The following is a 21,542-nucleotide window of genomic DNA, read 5'->3' on the forward strand; positions in this document are numbered from 1 at the left end:
AATCATCAGACACCAGATCGCTTACACTAAGCTTAATTTTCCCTAAATGGGAGGCATTGTGACCATCTCCCATGTCTTCACCACTACTACTGACAGCCTGCATCTCCTTTCACTTACTGCGAACCCGGAGGCGGCTTTGGGCTTGGCGGTACCCCTGACGGAATGGCCGAAGACCCTCCGCTGAGAACCTGTCACTGGCGAGTGACCGGCGGCAGCCGCACTGGCCGACCTATAACTATGGAGCTGTGGCCGGTGGCTTGGCGGTGCCACTGACTAAATGGCAGCGGAGCCTCTGAGGGGGCGGGCCACTGACCAGAACACTAGCGCCTGCGGCCCTGCCCACGGAGGCGACGGGCGCGGCCTCACAGGCCTCACAGGCCTCACCCGGCCTCACAGGCCTCACCCGGCTACCCCTTTACAGACCTGCCCAGAAGCTGCCTTAAGACCCGGTCCACAGCAGCAGGTGGAGGACGGACAGAAAGGCCCCGTTTCTTTTTCCTAGAAAGAAGCCAAAAACTTTTTGTTAAAAAAGAAAATTACCAGAGCGCGAGGGCAAGAAAAAACCCACCGCACTCTAAAATGGCGGCACCACCCTCTGAGGACAGGCGGGAAAGCTCGGGAGAGTGCGCATGCGCACCCCATACTTTCCCCACCCCTTTTCTTCTGGAAGATACCAAAAGGCCAGGCAGAGTGGGGGAGGACAGAAATTGCTGTTAGCGTACTCTTTTAGAAAAACTATATTTTAGAACAAAAATGATGCCAAAACTATTTTGATTATTTATGATTAATATTTTAGAATCATTGAAAACAGTCAATATTAATGGTTTTATAAAAAAATGTGGGAGTAAACTGAGAACAGTGACCCGTGCTATAATACCAGATACTCCTGAAGGTTGACTTTCGAAGATTGTGGGTTCAAGGCCAACCCTGACAATTTTCTGAGGCGCTAGACCCCAGTTTAAAAATAAAATTTAGAGGCCGGGTGATGGTGGCGCAAGTCTTTAATCCCAGCACTCGGGAGGCAGAGGCAGGCGGATCTCTGTGAGTTCGAGGCCAGCCTGGTCTACAGAGCGAGAGCCAGGAAAGGCGCAAAGCTACACAGAGAAACCCTGTCTCGAAAATCCAAAATAAATAAATCAATTAAATTAAGTTTATAAAATGCTTTATAATCCCAGCAATCAGGAGGCAGAAGAGGCAGGGGAATGGAGAGTTTAAGGCCAATCTGGGTTTTGTACTCAGGGCCCCATCTTCAACCTGGGCCAGGGAGATAGCTGGCAGTGGCAAAGGCAATTGCCATGTAACCCTAATTCAATCCCCAAGGTCCATATGTGGAAAGAGAGTACTCAACTCACAACCTGTCCTCTTCTACAAACGTGATCCCATACAATAAATGTGATAATAAATATAATTGTAAAAAGTACTTTTAAAAAGAACTGGCGCCGGGCGGTGGTGGCGCTCACCTTTAATCCCAGCACTTGGGAGACAGAGCCAGGGGGATCTCTGTGAGTTCGAGGCCAGCCTGGACTACCAAGTGAGTTCCAGGATAGGCTCCAAAGCTACAGAGAAACCCTGTCTCGAAAAACAAAACAAAGCAAAACAAAACAAAAAAACAGGTCGTGTAGCTCCATGATAGAGCACTTCTCTCTGTGTCTCTCTGCCTCTGTCTCTCTGTCTCTGTCTCTGTCTCTGTCTATCTATCTATATAGATGTAGATAGATAGATAGATATGTGTGTGTGTATATATATATATGTGTGTGTGTGTGTATGTATGTATGTATGTATGTATGTATGTATGTATGTATGTATGTTTAATCCCAGTATCAGGAAAAAAATGTATTAAAAATGGGAGAAGCAACATCAAATCCCCTTCATTCTGTCTCACACCATCATAAAGTCAGCATTGTCTCCTCAGTCCCTGTCTACCAAAGGCTGTTGCTTGGATGGAAAAGGAGCCATTTGTCTACCTTTTATGACAAAAGATTTTGTCATTTACAACAGGGATAGCCAATACTGTTAGCTATATCAGAGGAATTAAAAAAGAAAGTTATATAACTTTTATTTTTTTTTTAGTCATAGTTGGGCAAGGATGGTACATTCTCTTTATCTCATCACTTGGGAGGATCAGGAATTCAAGGCCAATCTGGACTATGAGAACCTGTCTCAAACAAACAAAATAAAACCTGATCGGTAGGTGGGTAGGTAAATCAGAAAAGATATATTGGAGAAATGAAGGAAATAGGTTTTAGAGAGACTTACATGAGGTAGATTTAAAATATTCTTCTGTCTGAAATAGTTGGAAACATAGATAGATCATTGGCCTCATTATCCAAAGAGGAAAATGGAAGAAAATAATCTGTCTCCTTCTCTAAAGTTATTAAATGTTTTGGTTAACAGAGTCCTTTGAGTAGCAGATAAAGGCACCCAACTTCAGAAAAATGTCCATAAACCTACCATTGTGAAATTTTAGAGTTGGCTAAGCCTTGGGTAAAAGATAAACAAAACTTTCCTTATTTTGTCTCCAGTTATGATAGGAAGATTGGAGCAAACCATCCCAAAGGACATTTACAAAGTAAAAAGAAGGTTAGAAGGCTGAAATAAAGATTATATGATACATTTGAAACCAATGCAAAAAATATGTATGTGTATTATTCTGAGCGCAGTGTGATAAAACACATTTGTAATCCCAGCACTCAGGAGGTAGGGCAGGAAGCAGAAAGTTAGGGCACTTGTAAGTTTAAGGCCAGCCTGGTTCTCATAGTGAAATCTTGTCTAAAGAAAGGGGAAGTGGAAGCCCCCTTGGTGGTGCAGACCTCTAATCCCTGCACTCTGAAGTGGAGGCAGGAGGATTAAACCCTCAGCTCCACAGTGGATGTGAGGTCAGCCTGGAATATGTGCCATCCTGTCTTCATAAAGACAGAGCGCGTGGGTGTTGGGCAGTAGAAGAAAGAGGGATAAAGTGTGTGGAAGTGCTTGACGCTAGGCTCACTCAGTTCTTTGTTCTTTCTTCTGTTTTCAGATACTCTCTTGACGTACTGGAATAAAGTGTCTCCCCAGGAGCTCATAAACATTCTCGTGCTTCTAGAGTAAGTTGCACTATTTTCCTAAATGTTCCGCTTATTCAGAAAAAGTTAGTTGAAGGAGTTTAGATGTTACAGTTTTTGTGTTTTTAGCAGCGCGTTTGTTAATGTGGTAGAAAATGTCAAATTATCTTAATACTCTAGAGTCTGGCATTCTTCACTCAGTGATAAAAGAAAATCAAGGAGGTGGAATACATGTGATCCCATAGAAAAACTCTTATCCAGTGATTTTACAGATGAGCGGGAGTCTTATTATGCCCATGAAAACTAGGACGCTGCCAGATGGCCTGTATTGTTCATTTGAAGCAGATCCTGGATTGATGAACAGCTAGAATTCAGATTTTGAACTCTTAAGTAGAGCTGAATAATTGTAAATACTACTCACTTCAGGAACAGAGAGATATAGTTTTATGGATCTATATAGAACTATACATCTATAGGTATTTAAAAACACTTGGTCACAACATCCGTAGTGATTGAAAGGTGTTATATGCTGAGCTACTATGTTATCATTATTGAAAGCTAAAAGGAAAATTATGAGCAGAAGGAAATGTAAGAATTTTTTACATAAATAGTACATATGTATTATATATATATGATTTATATGCACATATAAAATACGAAGGGTAATTGATACATAAACAGTTGATTCAAGTTTTTCAAAATATTATAGAAAATATCTGCTGACTAGCAGTTAAGATTTCAGGGGGATTTTTCTATATATTAATTTATTAGTTTTTTTAATTAATATACAAAATAATGAGATTTCTGTTATGGGATTTTCATTCAGATTGTTTCTGTTCATCTTTCTTGCCCCATCTTCCAGCCCCTTCCCACTCCTGCTGGCCCCCTTCTTCCCTCTGTTAGCCCCATTTCTGCCTTCACATAATGTGTCTTTATTTTTTCCTATTTTTTTTCTTTCATTAACCCTCCCTGAAGACCTCTTTCTCTCCTTCATGGCCCCCTTTCTAGTTTCCTGACCCACCCACCCCCAGCTGTAGTAAACACTGTCAATACACTGGGAAATATTTCCCAGTGAAGTCAACTGATATTGAGAATTTGTTTGAAGTGAACAGGAGGAAGGGGAGGGTCGAGGAAGATTAGCCTGCTTTTCATGGAACTTAAACAAGACTGTTCGTGACAGCTTTTGAACCTGTGAGCACATAGGGATTTAAATGTTAATTTTCCTATTTCCATGTGTTTATGATTATTAATAATAGAGAGTATTTTAATACCACTGTACAAAATATAGCATTTGCTCCCATTTCTATAATTAAGGAACATATTTTGTCTTAATGAGTGCTAATGGTATGGTACAGCACACAAAGGATGTTTTACACCGTCAATCTTTCTTTTTTTTTAAACCTGCCATTACAGTCATATATAACTCTGATATAACTATAGCAGATATATGTGGAAAGATAGGATCTGGCAAGCCTATAAGTAGTTATCTGGGCATTTATTTTGTGGAAATGTATGTTCTTGTAAATTGGTCCATAGAACATATGACTGTTAATAGTTGTTAAATTGCACCAGGTAGCAGTATATACTAACATGCTGTCATTTTCCTTTCCAGAGTATGTTTGTTTCACTTTCGTTACATGGGGAAAAGAAACATAGCGAGGTAATTCCTGCAGCACTACATTGTTCCAATTCTTCCCCTTCTTTTCCAACAGAGAGCAGTCCCACCATAGCATATAAAACCTAAGATACTGATTTTAGGTTAACATGAAGGCAGCTGTGATTTATTCAACGGATCCCAATTCAAGGTTAAAACGAATGTGAACCAACACTGTGTTTTCAAAAGGGTGAAGACTAGAGTGATACAGAAGGTTTCTACCTTCTGAGATCCCCCTAAATTTCAAGCAGATTCTTGTGCTTCCTGGAGGACTTAAGTAACAGCTAAATATAAGGGTAGGCAGAAAAGGGTAGTTGTAAGATGTAAATTTTGCCAAATATTAAGGTGACTAGCAACCTTCAACCATAATTAGGATATACACTATATATTATTTATTTATTCTTTTGCCTCTTAAATTTTTATAAAGAAATGTGTGAGGGGCTCAGTGGCATAGCTCAGTGATAAGAGTATTTGTTTAGCATGCACAATGCCCTGGATTCAATTCTTAATAAAACCAAAAAAAGAAGAAGAAAAGGAAAATAAATTTGTGCTTGGCATATAGCTTAGTAGCTGAGTACCTTCTTAGCCTGTGAAGTCCTGGGTTCAATTCCCAGCACTGGAAAAAAAAAATCAGGAATGATTGAAGGGCCCTAAGGCAAAGAAAGGTCTTGCTTATTTCAGTGTGTGTGTGTGTGTGTGTGTGTGTGTGTGTGTGTGTGTGTGTGTGTATGAAGTAGAACTACTCATTAAAGGATTCAAGTCCAGTCTTTTAGAAATGTATTTAGTTTGTGGCATCTTGCACAGGTGCCTACCATGGCAAATGTATGAATGTCAGAGGACAGCTCCTTCCACCATGTGTGTCCCAGGGATCCAACTCAGGTTGTTAGGTTTGGTGGCAAGCATCTTTAACCATTGAGCCATGTCTCCAGCACTAAATGGTACATTTTTCAAAGTTCAAGTCCACAGCAGTTCCTTTTTCTTGTTTGGTTTTGGTTTTGGTTTTGGTGACAGGATCTCATGGAGCCCAAGTTTGCCTTGAACTTGCACTATCTCAAAGGAGGACCTTGAACTTCTGATCCTCTTGCTTCAACTTCTCAAGGGCCGGGATTATAAAATGTGTCACCACACCTGGCTTGGTTCCACCAATTGATGCCTTTGGATGGGGTTAATTGCTGTGTCTCTGGAACAGCCTAGTAATAGATCTCAAGTGATAAGAGTTCTAGTTTCCACTGCCTTTCCCCTGTGACTGTGAGCTGCTCTGATCAGTAGCACCTTAGACTTTAGCATCTCAGCTTCTGTTGCTCCCACCTCATGGTTAGAAGAGGACAGACAAACTTTTTCGTCCTTAGTTTACCTATGATCCAGTTGTAAGCAGTCCAGGAGACTAGATCGATACTCATTCTTGTTTTGGTTTGGTTTGGTTTTTTTGAGACAGGGTTTCTCTGTGTAACAGTTCTGGCTGTCCTGGAACTCACTCTGCAGACCAGGCTAGCCTTGAACTCACAGAGATCCACCTGCCTCTGCCTCCCAAGTGCTGGGATTAAAGATGTGTGCCACCAGTGCCTGTTGATAATCATTCTTGAATGTCTGATGCCAGCCCATTCCCATTTTCAGTGTCCGTCTTCTCAGAAGAGAGAAGACTCCTTCCTCACTTCCTGCAAAAAGACTGAATAGTATTGGAGTGTTATCTACTTAACCCCAATGGTTTTGAGACGTTATAGAAGTGGGAAGCTCTTTCTAAATGCGTTAGTTCTATTATTATAGTATAAGCTCTTTTTAAAAACCCATTAAACTTTGTACAATTTAGGGGATGGAGAGATGGCTCACAGATTCCTATAGGCCTCATTTAATAATCCAAGTAATAGTTGATAGAGTCTTGAGCAGCCTATTATATTTATCTGGAAACACATCAATTAAAATCACATGTTAGTTTAAAAGATTCAAACAATTAAGTATTTTATTGCAGTACTTAAGGTTTTTTGTTTGTTGATGTTATTTGTTTTTTTTTCCCCAGACAGGGTTTCTCTGTGTCGTTCTGACTGTCCTGGAACTTGCTTTGTAGACCAGGCTGACCTGGAACTCACAGAGATCCTCCTGCCTCTGCTCCCCGAGTGACAGGCCTAAAGGTGTGCGCCACTACCATCTGGCTTTCTTTAAATTCTTGATTTAAAATTGTATTCTAGGGTTCATGATGCCTGGCTATCAAAACACTTTGGAATAGACCGAAAATCTCAAACTATGCCAGCTCTTCGCAACAGGTCAGGAGTGATGCAGGCCCGACTTCAGCATCTTAGTAGCTTAGAAAGCTCCTTCACACTTAATCACAGTAAGTAAACGTGGGAGAGCAGACCCATAGGAAATAGCCTGGTAATGCTGTCTAATCTTTTTTTTTAATTCCTGTGTTTGTGTGTTCATATGTGCAGGTGTGTATGGCAGCCCAAGGTTGAGATCAGGGATCTTTCTTAATTATATGTCTACCTTATTCTTTGAGGCAGGATCTCTCAGTGAAGCCCAGATATGACTAGTCTCGCTTGCCAGCTTGCACCAGGGATTCCCCTGTCTCTGCCTTCTCACAGGTCACACTCCAAACCCACGCAGCACTTAGCTGGGTTTTGGGGATCAAACTCATGGCAAGCACTTTAACCACTGAGTCATCACCAAAGCCCAGTTTTAATCTTCAATCCTGGTTTAAAACACCATAATTTCTCATGCATAAAGATAGACTTTCATATCTCTGTTATGTATTTATTTATATAATTTCATCATGTATGACTATTTAATAACGTGCATGATTTTTAAAACAACTATAAGTGATTTAAATCTTTTCTTAGTATTAAGGAATTTTCCCATGCAACCATTATTAATATATTTTTATATTAGATATCCTTTGGTGCTACTTTCAAATTTCATTTTTCAATTATTTTAGATTTATTTATTTTATTTTATGTTTATCAGTGTTTTGCCTAAATGTATGCATGTGCACCATATGGGTGCCTGGTGCTTGTGAAGGCCAGAAGAGAACATTTGATCCCCTGGAACTGGAGTTATAGATGGGTGTGAGTCACCATGTGGGTGCTGGGAATTGAACTTAGGTCCTCTGGAAGATGCTCTAAACTACTGAGCTATCTCTTCAGCTCCGTTAAATTTTAATAGAAAGCACTGATATCCTAATAAGATAGCATATATAATATTCATTTAGAGTTACTATTGTTTATTTAATGACTAATGATATGTATGTCCCATGCTGACTGCAGAAATGAATGAACTCTAGCTGGGCTTCGTAGTACAAGCCTGTCATCCCAGCTACCAAGGAGGGTGAGGCAGGAAATTCACAGGTTCAAAGCCTGCCTGAGCAAATGTGATCTCGTCTCATCCAATAAAAAGTTAAAAAAAGAAAGAACAATAACCAGGAACCTAGCTCAGTGGTAGAGTGCTTGCCATATGTTCAATCCCTAGTAGCACCAAATAATAATAATGAGCTCTAAATACTATTTGTTGAAGGTATATTTAAAAAGGATAAAGCACTGAGAGGACATAGAGGACAAGGAGAGAAATCTTGCCTAACTGGGGGCTGTCAGAAGACTAGAGAAAGCATCCTCTCTAAAGCAAATATTAATCAAAACTTCGGTCGGGGAAGAACACTTATGTTTTCATACGGTCCTCCATAGGTCCCAGCAAAAGAAGCCTAATAATAGTAAACAATGTCGTGTGCAGGTAGACCCTGAGCTAAAGGACTGAGGACTTTTACAAACTGCACATGTTAAAGGTTTTTGCTTCTTGTACAAGTATAATGAGCCTGCTTCTGTCAGCCCATAAAATAGCCTGGGATTTAGAAACAAGCCTCATGTCACTGGCAGAATTGAAGACATCTGACCATAGGACACTGAATTTATGTGGCTTTCTCATTTTTCCATCCATGTTGGCAGTATGGCCTAAGATGCCTCCCACGTGATTTCCTAGTTACATCACCATAGCTCATTACTGAGATCACATCACCAAAGAAGCGGACCCCTAAGTACATGCTGCAGAGCTGTTGATAGAGTGCGGATAGTAACTATCACTTTGCACTAAATGGAAAGTGAATGGCAGTGATTAAGCCAGAGCACGGCTCAGTAAGGAATAAGTGCAGTGAAGCTCATTAGGTCTGTTGGCACTGTGGGCTCCTTCTAAGAAGGCAAGACTGCCTCACCGAGGCCATTATGTAAGTCTGTGTCGGGCACGGTTTAATTTGCTTCTCTTACCCTAGGTTCTGCGACGACGGAAGCAGACATTTTCCACCAGGCACTTCTGGAAGGCAATACTGCTACTGAAGTTTCTCTGACAGTGCTAGACACCATATCATTTTTCACCCAGTGCTTCAAGGTAGAGATGAGTTTGGGTTCACTTGGTGCCCCTGAGAGGAAAACATTTTACAATAACTAGCTGGTCAGAGGTAGGAGCAGGGAGGAAACCCTGGTGGCAAGCCAAGTTTGACTATGCTACGGTAAAACCTTAAGAAATGACTGAAACTCAATCATCCATAACATGAAGGATTCAGGCTAAAATGTCCTTGATCCCGCTCTGCCTCTCAAATTCTATTGTTTTATATTTGCCTAAGGATCAGATTTCTACCAGGCATGGTGACACATGCCCATAATGTCAGGACTTGGGCAACAGAGACAGGAGGGTAGCCACAAATTTGAGAGTAGCCTGGTCTATCTAACACGTTCCAGGTCAGCCAAGGCTATGTAGACAAAGAAAGAAGATGGGGAAGGGAGGGTTTTCTTTCATGTTTTTATTAAAACAACTCGTAATTTTTACTGGAAATCATGAGAGCATCAGTCAGCCAAAATAAACAAGATAGCTTATAAGGATAATGTCCAGGCAAAGACTGGCTGTTCAGGATTTTCTCAGATGTTTTTCTCTCAACCCAAATCATCATTCCTTTGATTTGTAAAAGAAAGTAAAGGCAGTTAGCTTGCAGGCTTACTGGGAGGGTAAACTAAGATAATAGATGTGAGAATGCTTTGAAAGTAAAAACTACGTGAGCATAATGTAAGTAGCAGAAGTATAAGAACCCTACAGGGGGAATCACACCTGCCTTCTCTTCAGTTACAGATTATTTGGGCCTGTGTTTGTTTGTTTGTTTGTTTTTCTTTCCTCCCCTTTCATTTTATAATTTATTTATTTTCTATCCTGGCCCCATTTCCCTTCCCCCTTCTCCTCCCATTCCCTCCCTCTGTGTCCTCTCTGCCCACCTTCAATCCACTCCTCCTCTGTTTCTCCTCTGGAGATGAACAAGCCATAGCATGTAAAGTAAGACTAAGCACCTCCCCTTGTATTAAGGGTGGGCAAGGCAATCCAGTATGTTTCCTCCCCTTTCTTAAGTAATATAGTTAATTGCTTTGGGCTTCCTCATATAATATGGAAACTTGCCCCGTGCTTCTCAAAGACATTATAAGGGAGAATTGGATAGCATACTAATAAAGAGGTGTAAGCAGGGCGGTGGTGGCACACACCTTTAATCCCAGCTCTCAGGAGGAAAAAGCAGGTGGATCTCTGTGAGTTCCAGGCCAGCGTGGTCTGCATAGTGAGTTCCAGGATAGCCAGGACACAGAGAAACCCTTTCTCAAAATACAAACAAACAAAGAAGTTGTAGTAGGAGATCTTGCAAAACATTAGGTTTGTTTTTATTAAAATAACACACATCTATTTTTCATCATGTCAGCAGATAGGACATCGGGTCTCATGACTAGGCTTTCGTTCCTCCCTGCTTTTCTGATATGTTTTTTTTATTTTTAATAGATATTTATGTATTTCTTAAGCACTTTACAAATGCTAACTTCCTATTTTGGGTGCATGCAAAGCACATAGTGTGTCACTGTTCTCTTACTTTGTAATAATAAATGGCGATGGTGATGACATAGGAGAATGTGGGATCTTTTTGAAGTTCCTGGGATTCCAGATGCTGTGCTACTTTGTCTGATCTTCCATGGTTTCTGGGAATTTGAACTAAGCCCCTCAGGCTTTCATGCCAAGCACTTTTACCCACAGAGCCATCTCTCCAGCCCCCATGTTTTTATTTTAATTTTTGTTTTCTCCTTTCTGTTTTTTGTTTGTTTGTTTGTTTGTTTTTGCAGTGTTGGGGATTGAACCCAGGACCGTGACATAGTAGACAGACACTTTACCAGTGAACTATACATTGGAGCCCCTTGGTGATTTATTTTAAAGGAAATTTCATAAATCACTGATATCTCTGTACAGCTGTACTATTTATTGTTTTATATGCCCATTTACAAGAGGCATTTAAATAGTCAGTTGTCATATCTGTTTTCTGAACTCATGGAGTGTTCAGTTTGTTACCATTGCATAAATATGTCTTATACAAAATGTACTTCCAAAAGTAAATTAGATAACAGACTTTTTAAAAGAATTGTTATTTGTCTTAATTATTAGTCTCCTAGAGAAATGCAAAGGCCAGTTGTATTTGTTTTTAAGTTTTCGAATATGTAAGTTAATTAAAAAATGTTCCTTCCAGTCAGTCATGACTGGACATGTGCATAATCTCAGCAAGAGGATCATGACTTTGAGCAAGTTTCAGCTCACCCTGAGCTGCATAAAGAGAACTTTAAGAACAAAAGAAAATGAAGAAGACAGAAAGGAAGGAGGGAGATGAAATATTCTTTCCATATTCATGTATTTTGATGTGTTCCATTGGAAGAATAATTTTTTTTAGCTATTCTAAATGCTAACGTCTCTCTCTCTCTCTCTTTTTCTCTCTCTCCCTCCCTCCTCCCCTCCCTCCCTCCCTTTCTTTTCTTTTCTTTTTTTTTTAAGACAGGGTTCAGCCCTGTCTCTCCTGGATCTCATTCTATAGACCAGGCTGGCCTCAAACTCAGAGATCCGTCTGCCTCTGCCTCCCAAGTGTAAGGATCAAAGGCATGCGCTGCCATGCCTGGCTTAAGAGTTTCAGTATCCTAGTTATAGTTTATATGGGGTTTCAAGATTTCCAATTTAAGTTGAAGATCACATGAATATTCTCAACTAAAGTACTCAAAATAGTCTAAAAACTTCCAAAGGCCAAATAGCAGATTCATAAGCAGATACTGGTCATGCAGTAAAATTAGTTCTCTTGTATGTAGGGGAGAGGATAGATTAAATGCTTCTATAAACTGGGTTTTTTGCTTTGTTTTGTTTTGCTTTTCATGTTTTATAGAGCCAACTTTTAAATAATGATGGCCACAACCCATTAATGAAAAAAGTATTTGATATTCATCTTGCTTTTCTTAAAAATGGACAATCTGAAGTGTCACTGAAACATGTCTTTGCCTCGCTGAGATCTTTCATCAGTAAGGTAAGAACAACTTTGAACTGCTAGGAGCTCAGGGGAAGACAGAGGAACGGAGACCGTTATGGTGACATACACAAACAGCCACTAACTACCACTGCCTTTGTACATAGAAGCACAGCAGAGCAACGCCTATATTGAGGAGTGGGCAAAGAATCCTATAAAATCGGAGCCTGCTTTTGCTTTTACCATTATACCTTGACATTTTCAGCAGGCCCTTTTCAAGGGTCTCTTTCTCCCTCTGCATCCTCTTTTCTCTCTCAAGATTCAACCCAGGGCATCACGTTCCCAGACCCAATGATGTAGATGTAACCTACCGTCTTATTAAATAAGAAACACAGAGCCGATTCAGAGCAGAAAGCCAAGAGGTCAGAGCTAAGAGCCTCACCCTTCCTGCTTCAGCGATCCTCTTCAGCCAAGAGAGCTCTCCGAAAAGGGCTACTTCCTGTGTGTATGTCTTTATATAGTCTAGTTGTTCTGCCTTCTCATTGGTTGTAAACCCAAACACATGACTGCCTCTGTAGAGACTTCCAGGTCTTCTATGGTTGGTATTGAGATTAAAGGCGTGTGTCTCCAATGCTGGCTGTATCCTTGAATACACAGAGATCTACCTAGCTCTGTCTACCAAGTGCTGGGATTAAAGGCATGCGCCACCACCGCCACGCTCTTGCTATGGCTCTAATAGCTCTGACCCCCAGGCAACTTTATTTATTAACATACAATTAAAATCACATTTCAGTAAAAGTAAAATACCACCACATTTCCCCTTTTCTATTTTAATAAAAAGAAAAAAAAGAAAAAGTTTATAACTAACAAAAGAAAAACTATATACAAAAGTACAATGACTATATACAATATATACAAGTAATAAATGTCTAAATAATGTCTAGTCCATTTGTATTTGACAAATTCAGAGAAAATAATTTCATTATCTACCCTATTCTGTTAAGTCCAAAATGTATCTAATTCACTTTCTATCCTAATTAATCTTCAACTATAACTAACTAACCTTCAACTATAACTAACTAATCTTGAACTCCCTCAGAGACCCAAGAAGGAAATAATATTAGCTAACAAAAATAAAAACAGAAAGTGCATGCAAGCAATTTCCAAAAAATTTGTGAGTTGACAGAAACAGCCAGCTGCCTGGACAATCATCTGAGGTTTCTCCGCAGTGCTGGGGCATTATCTTCAGCCTATAGGCTTAGCGTATCTGACAGACTCATTTGTGAAGTAGGATGTACACAAGGTCAACAGTTCAACCTCACATTGAGTGAGAGCAGTCCATGTACCAGAAACACCTGAATTCCACTAGTGTCAAATCCAGGGTTTTAAATTCTGGAAAGTGTTGATGGTTTTTTAATTCAGCTGTCCATTCTTCTTGGCTGTGTATATATGGCTTCATCTCAGCATCCCGTTCTTCTCCACATCCCTCTATCAAATGCCAGTCTACTATTGAGAGGCATGAGCTTAGTTACTCTTCAAGAATAACTGTTTCAGCTGCTGTTCCATAGCACATCAGAAGCCATCGGCCCACTGCCTGTTCAACTGCCTTCGAAGAAAAGGGCACTGTACCTTTTCCGAATTGCGAAGGCCACTTCAGGGATGGTGCCATATTGTCCTGGCCTCAGAAGATGCCTTTTGATAAAGCCATAACCACACTTGTTTTAGCAAGAATCAGTAGTCCTTTGTTTCATGTCCTGTCTGTCCATTTTGTCAGCAGTTGATTCGGGGATACTTTGTTGTCCAGTGGCTAACTTTTGCCACAATGAAAGTTAACTCCATATGCAGTTTCTTCAATGCCCATATTTTCCCTGAAGTAGATTGGTACTGCCAGGAGCCGACATGTCTCAAAAAAGAAAAATTTTCTAAGTTATTAAAACATTTTAAATGCCATATTCTGTAGATCTCTGAAGGGTTTGAAGATGACCTATCTAAAATATATCTGCTCAATTTTTAAAACATATCTAATATGACTACAAGTTCTATTGTAATGTCTAACTACTAACTTTCATTTCTTTATATCCTAATAGTTGGTAATAATAACATTCAAGGATCAGAAAATTGCATTGTTAAATGAAAGGTATAAGTACAATTAGAAATATACATATAGCATTTTCTAACAATATCAATTTCAATATATATAATTTGTATACAATATAAAACAATCCAATCAAATGTAAATTATTTAAAACTAGTAATTGTCTTTTTCTTCTTTTCTTTTCTTTTCTTTTCTTTTCTTTCTTTCTCTCTCTCATTTTTTTAAACAAGAACCTTAAATCTAATCTCCTTTGCTTAGCCTTTTTCCTAACCCTTGACAACAACTTGTAACCAACCCCCCTAAACAATGAAAATTATCCCAGACCCAAAACCCATTAAAAAGACCAAAAAACCACCCGCCCCACACCACCTCTTTGGGAATGTGGGCGTTGTATTCTTAAAATTGCTTCCTGCTGGGTATGGGCGAAGGTATCTTTATCCTGAAAGAAAAATTTTAGGTTAATTGTCAAATTCTAGGAAAGGTAACTATATCCTTCACAATGATATTTTTAGCTCACCAAATTCACCAATTTTTCTTTGTCTTGCTTATCATACAATAAGACTAACACTGATGAAGCCCTGGTCTTGCTTATTTTAAAACAACTGTGCATAAGCACTTTGAAAGCAGCAACTAACTTTTAGAACTCTGGGATCTTGCATAATAACCTGCCAATGAACAAGCCTTACCTTTCATTGTATGTAGAAATTAGGTAAATGTGAAGCTTTGAAAAAATTTCCATTCTTAAAAAAAATTTCCATTCTTTAATATACTTTAAGAATAAAGGAACCCATGGACAAGTGAGTTCTCTACAAGCATGATAGGATAAAGGAATGGAAATACATTTAGAAACAATTCATTTAACAGTTACCAGGTATTTAGTTATTGCATATACTCCTGAGGGCTTACTGGGCAATAGATGAAAATATGCACATGAAGATACATATATGCACAAATATATGTACATTAGCAAATGCCATCATGGTGTGAAGTTTGTCCAGAGAACTGGGTGGAGCTTAGCAGAAGTTTCCCTTCAGCAGTAGGTGGAGGAGTTAGTGTGGACTGAGGAGATAAAACTGAAAGTATAAACGGCAAGTAGAAAAATGTGTAGTCAGCCATTGTAAGCACTAGAATTCGTCTTTTAGGAATCAGACAGGCACGGAAAGGTTTTAAGCAGGGAAGTATCACAATTAGATATGTATTAAGAGAGAATTTGTGTGACCAGGGGAAAGTAAACCTCTTGAAAAATAGTATAGGAAAGACATTGGCTGGGAGGCAGAGGCAGGGAGCTCTCTGAATTCAAGGGCAGCCTGGTCTATGTAGCAAGTTCCAGGCCAGTCAAAGCTGCATAATGAAACACGGATGAATGAATAATAAAAGGAAGAGAGGAAGAGAAGAAAAGAGATTGGTGGTTTAGTACCAAACAGTGAAAAAAGATATAAATAAAACATAGTAAAAAAGAGATGAGGGCCTGGAAAAAGTCATTGGTGCATGAATATTGAGATAGAATATACACTAAAGAGAATTATTGGACTTGATCACCAGTTCACCAATAAAATGGTGGGTGTTTTCTCAGATTTGAAATCTAGGGGACAAACTATACATAAGGTAAAAAATAATGAATACTGTCTTGTATTGAATTCAAGGTTCCTCTGTAACATTGAAATCCATGGATCTGGAGAGAGCTCTGGGTTGGAGTCATTTTCCATTCATCTATTCTGTATTTACTGAGCACAGTCTCAAGTGCCGTACTAGCTACTGGAGATATGATTGTGGAGATACAAAACAAGAATACTCTCCGACCTAAGGATGTTCACTCTTGGGAGGTAGAGACAGAGAATGAACAACAGAACAATTCCTAATTACATTCAGTTCTAGGACAGAAACAAGCAAAATGCTACGGTAGAGTACAAATGCCTTTAACTTTTGATGGGGTGAGAGGCCAGTTAACCCATTTTAAGTGGAAAATAAGTGAGTTAAAATGGCCTTCAACATGATTTATTGGGCATCATACTTTAGCAACACAGCACACTGAAGGCATTTGGTGTTTCCCCTCCAGATCCCATGTCTGTTTGGGAGCTGTGGCTTGCTGCTACCACCCAGAATACAAATTTCATACCTCATATTGCACTTAGAAAGAGAACAAAACTTAGAATTTGACATTAAAATCTCTACTGAACACATACCTCTTTTCCTCCACTGTAATTTTTTTTTTGAGACAGGGTTTCTCTGTGTAGCTTTGGAGTCTGTCCTGAAACTCACTCTGTAGCCCAGGCTGGCCTCAAACTCACAGAGATCCGCCTGGCTCTGCCTCCCAGTGCTGGGATTAAAGGCGTGCGCCACCACCGCCCGGCCCACTGTAATTTTTTAAACTCTTCATTTGACCATCATAATTTGGGGACTATCTCAAACTGATATGCGTTATATAGTAAGATATGAAGTATGAAAAAGACCTAGCCACACAAATGGTTTAAGGAGGAATATCCCAGAAAGAAGTACGTGCTTTTGCAAAATTCTTGCATCAGGAAAGAGTTTGGAATATTCTAGAACATAAAGGGCTAGTATAACTGCACTTAGTTGGGGGAGTATCTGCTTATAAGGGAACTGAGCAGAATGGCTGGATTTCCCCTGGAAGGATCTAGGGGGAAAGCCGAGATTGGGATCAGAACATTGGAGAAGGTAACACAGAAGGGGTTGAAAGAGAAATCTGTGAAGGAGACAAGGGGAACAGTGATAGAAGTGGTTAAAAAAAAAAAAAAGGGAAGACTGGAAGATGTCATGGAAGCCAAAGGGGGAAAGAGTGTCAGCATCCTCATGAGGTACAGAGTGGGCAAGTGAGATGAAAGGGCACATTAGAACTAGCACTGAGGAAGTTATTCATGATTTTGGCCATTGCTCATGTCTCAAGTGCTGTAAGAAGACTTACTGTAGGGATTAACTGCATGGAGCTATGCCCACCCTTAAATGTTTTCATACTAGAGTATCTTGTCTAGCAAGAGTTGATCTAATCCTGTGAAACTTTATGAGATTTCCCAATTTTCCCGTCAGAACGCATTTATTAAACATCCATTGCCTGACTAACACTGAACTTGCTACACACACACACACACACACACACACACACACACACACACACACACACACACAAACCCAGCAGATAAATTCCTGAAATGTGGATTTAAATTCAAGGTTTCCAAGGACGTGACACTGAATCTATAGAATCCCCGCAAAAATGGCCATTATGCATTCTGAAGCAGCTTGCCTGTCTCGACTTGCAAGCACAGGAAATTCTAACAAGCCCATGTTAGATATGTAGTTTATCTTTCACAAAGCAGCTGGCTGAATACATTCTCAAAGCAGCGGGCCACTTGGCTCTTTTGAGAACTTGGTGACCACTTGGGTGCTCTTTTTTCTATGACACAATGTGTCTTAATTGGCACTGTTTGTGGAGTAGAAAATAGGTGTATATGAACATTTCACTCTGCCCATCTCTATTACATTAAAAATAAAATGATCAATTTCACTCCTAATGGCTTTGTTATCATTTTCTCAGCACATGGAACGTTAGAATGAGCGTTTATATATAAAGCAAACACTAAGCAATGCAGCTGTTCTTCCCATCATAAGACCCCATTTGAGAGGCGTCATTCATCATTCAGTCATTCATTTATTCTGTAGATCACTGAACCTCTGTTCCTCATATGTTTTGGACTGTCTTGGGCTCTTCTCAGATTGACAGCATTTATACCGAACACCTTTCCATTTTTGTAACGACTACTCCACTGACTTGACTTGTCCTACCATTAACATATGCTTGTCTGCATGGTCACAAGCTCAGACTGTCTTGAGAACAGAGCTCTGACCTCATATAAATTTGTTATCCTCTAAAGCACTCAGCATGGTTTTAGGTGAGGCGCAGTCGACGCTTGATAATTGGTGGATTTTATTAGATTTTCAGATGCTCATTCTGTTTTCCTTGGTTAGTTTCCCTCAGCCTTTTTCAAAGGAAGAGTAAACATGTGTGCTGCATTTTGCTATGAGGTTTTAAAGTGTTGTACTTCAAAGATCAGCTCAACCAGGAATGAGGCATCCGCACTTTTGTACCTTTTGATGAGAAACAACTTTGAGTATACAAAAAGGAAAACCTTCTTGAGGACACACTTGCAGGTGAGTAGCAATCGAAGGTCACAGGCCTCTATCAAAATCAACATCTGTAGCTATAAAGACAGCTCAGTTGGTAAGATGCATGTTATGCAAGCATGAGTACCTTAATTTGATCCCAAGAACCCACATTAAAAAGCTAGTCATGGCCGGGCGGTGGTGGCGCACGCCTTTAATCCCAGCACTCGGGAGGCAGAGCCAGGCGGATCTCTGTGAGTTCGAGGCCAGCCTGGGCTACCAAGTGAATCCCAGGAAAGGCGCAAAGCTGCACAGAGAAACCCTGTCTCGAAAAACCAAAAAAAAAAGGTAGTCATGGGGCTGGACTGATGGCTCAGTGGTTAACAGCGCTGGTTGTTTTTCCAGAGGACCTTGGTTTGATTTCCAGCACCTACATGGTGGCTCACAACCATCTGTAACTCCAGCCCAGGGGAATCTGTTGTCCTGTTCTGGCCTTTTGGGTACAAGGCATATACGTGCACAAGGGTACCGACATACATGTAGTCTAAATACCTGTACTCATACAGATAAAACATTTTTTTTGGTGTTTTCTTTGTTTGGTTGGATTTTGGCTTTTTTGTTTTGTTTTGTTTTCTTAGACAGGATTTCTCTGTGTAGCCTTCACTGTCCTGGAACTCACTCTTTGACTAGGCCTTGAACTCACAGAGATCTGGATGTCTCTGCCTCCTAAGTGCTAGGATTAAAGCTGGGCATGTGGTATGCACTTGTAATCCCAGGACTGAGGAAATGGGAACAGGCAAAACCCCAGGGCCCACTGGCCAACCAGGCTAACCTTACTTGGCAAGTTCTAAGCCAGTGAGAGACCTTGCCCCCCAAAATTAAATAGACAGTTTCTGAAGAATGGTACCCAAGTTTGACCCCTGGTCTCCACACATAGGCACAGATGTGCACATGCAAACATGTGCTCCCCTCCACCCCCCTCCACAAACATCAACATCTATAGTTACTTGGGAGACTAAGGCAGGAAGACAGTAACTCCAAGTCCTGCCTTGTGGGTAGAGCGAGATCGATGCCAGCCTGGGTAACATGAGAGACAGTGTATCTCAAAACAAAAGGTCAAAATAGGGCTGAGGTTATAGCTCAGTGGTAGAGTGCTTGCCAAGCATGCACAAGGCTCTGGGTTCCAGTCTCAGCACTGCAAAAGAAATCATTGTCTGACTTTCCCTTTCTGTGCCGTAGTTCTCAGACCGTGTGACCATCTGCTACTTAAAGTGTGACGGGTCCAAACTGAGATGTGTTGAAAGTATAAAGACTAAGTGCATAAAAAAATAGAGCATCTAAGTTGACTTATATTGTTTATATATTGAAATGATTTGTCAGATTGGGGAGGGGGTAGTTAAAATATATCACGGCTCAGTGGGTAAAAGTGTTTGCTGCCAAGCCTGATGACCTGAGTGTGATCACCAAAAACCACATGGTGGAAGGAGAGAAAGGACGTCTGCAAGTGATCCTCTGATCTTCACATGTACACACACACACACACACACACACACACACACACACACACACGCACACACACACACGCACACACACACACATAAATAAAGTTTCACTTCCATTTCTTTTTCATTGTGGCTACTTATATATATGACTCCCATCTTCTTTCTCTTGGACAAGGCTTCTCTAAGGTATAAGTTTTGCGTGTATGCCCTAGCTCAGATTCCATGACAATGGCCTCTCTGTACCTCAGCCTCTTTAACTATAAAATGGGAGAAACTCTACCTCATAGAATTTTGGGGAGGCTCAAGTAAGATGATGAAATTACATTGTTAGATAATACACGGCAGGTGATACGGGTTGTTTGGCGTGCATCAGCAGAACCTGTATTTAACAGTGAAAGAGTGCCAGGCATGATGGCACATGCCTAAAATCCAAACATGTGGGAGACTAAGGTAGGAGGATTGCACATTTGAGCCAGCCTGGGCTACAGGACAAGAACCTGTCTCAAAAAAACAAAAATTACAAAGAATTGACCTGGGGGCGCTAGCATGCACCTGTCCCATATACTTGAGAGACGAAGGCAAGAGGATCACTTGAGCCCACAAGTTCAAGATCAGCCTGGATAACATAGCAAGACCCCATCTCAACAAACAATGAAATTAATCTCAAGATTTTGTGGAAATCACAGAATTTTATAGAGCTAACTATCTGCTTAACTCATAGCTCGACTACTTATGTGCTGTGTGACCCTAGGCGAGTTACTCAATCTGGCTGAACCAGTTTGCTCGTCCGTAAAATGAGGCCGAGTATTTGTTACCTTGCATGGTTAGTATGAAGGTGAAAAAGGAAGTGTATATAGCAGCTGGCACAGCACAGAGAACACACTGTGTGATAATTATTATCTCACATCTCCATAGCGTTGTGATTATTTGGTGTAACAACTCAGAATCTAAGCACAGTTGGGACTGCTTGGCTCAGTAGGCTACTGTGTAATATAGACAGTCTCTAGTTATGTATCTTCTTTGATCTGTCCCATTAGAGCTATTTACTGGAGAAAGGGTTTTTGATAGGGAAACAACCATTAGCTGCTTTTTTGAAATTGCCATCAATCAACTACAGTTCTACTAGAAAATAATAATCCCTCAAAAGTCCTCTCTAGAGGTATGGCTGCATAGTAGAGGCAGGCAGCACTGCCTGTGAGCTCCTCCACTATTTGCTTTTGTGTGAAGTCAGTTGAATACCCACCATCCCTAAAATATGGCTTTGATTCATTTACCAACATGCCTGAAATTTTCTATTAGAGTCCATTCTCTGGGCCTAAATATCAGCTCTGTCAGTGCTTTATTTAATGAACAAATGAGTTAATAAATTTAAAGACTTAGAATAGCATCTAGCATCAGAAAGTGCGCAATGAAGAGTTAACTGTAAGCTGGAGAAATGGCTCAGTGAATAAACGTGTTTGCTGAGGAGCCTGATAACTGGAGTTTGATACCTGGGCCTTTCATGGTAGAAGGCTAGAAATAAGTCCCACAAGTTGTCTTCTGACCCATTGCAGGCCTCCACACCCAAGGAAGTAATAAACTAAACTAAACAAGTGTAAGAAAATTTCAAGTGTTAACTAGCCAATAAAGTCAGAATTTGGATGTAAGGCATTCTGACCCCAGAGCATTCATAGTCACTACTGTACCTTGTCTTCTTGGATCAAGAGGAAGGTATCCAGCCATTAACATCTGAGCATGAATTATTTTGACATTCACTCAAGGTTGTAGACTAGCACATTATATAGAGTAGACAAGTGATACAGAGTGAGAAACCGTTGAAGAAAAAGGTCAGTCATGCTCAAATTCATCATAACTACCATCA

General features: G+C 40.3%; 1 protein-coding gene across 3 annotated transcripts in view; it reads left to right on the forward strand.

The window, feature by feature from the left end:
* Dock11 (dedicator of cytokinesis 11) overlaps nucleotides 1–21,542 on the forward strand; it is a 187,185-nt gene that overhangs the window by 131,847 nt on the left and 33,796 nt on the right. For all 3 annotated transcript variants that reach the window (XM_052738112.1, XM_052738113.1, XM_052738114.1), the window contains 6 exons: nucleotides 3,017–3,083; nucleotides 4,654–4,701; nucleotides 6,879–7,021; nucleotides 8,942–9,057; nucleotides 11,891–12,028; nucleotides 18,045–18,227. In XM_052738112.1, coding sequence (XP_052594072.1) covers nucleotides 3,017–3,083; nucleotides 4,654–4,701; nucleotides 6,879–7,021; nucleotides 8,942–9,057; nucleotides 11,891–12,028; nucleotides 18,045–18,227 — 695 coding nt within the window. The remainder of the gene's footprint in view (nucleotides 1–3,016; nucleotides 3,084–4,653; nucleotides 4,702–6,878; nucleotides 7,022–8,941; nucleotides 9,058–11,890; nucleotides 12,029–18,044; nucleotides 18,228–21,542) is intronic.

The sequence above is a fragment of the Peromyscus californicus genome, unplaced genomic scaffold (genome assembly GCF_007827085.1).
Source record: "Peromyscus californicus insignis strain IS unplaced genomic scaffold, ASM782708v3 Scaffold_10__1_contigs__length_136768540, whole genome shotgun sequence".
Classification (NCBI taxonomy): domain Eukaryota; kingdom Metazoa; phylum Chordata; class Mammalia; order Rodentia; family Cricetidae; genus Peromyscus; species Peromyscus californicus.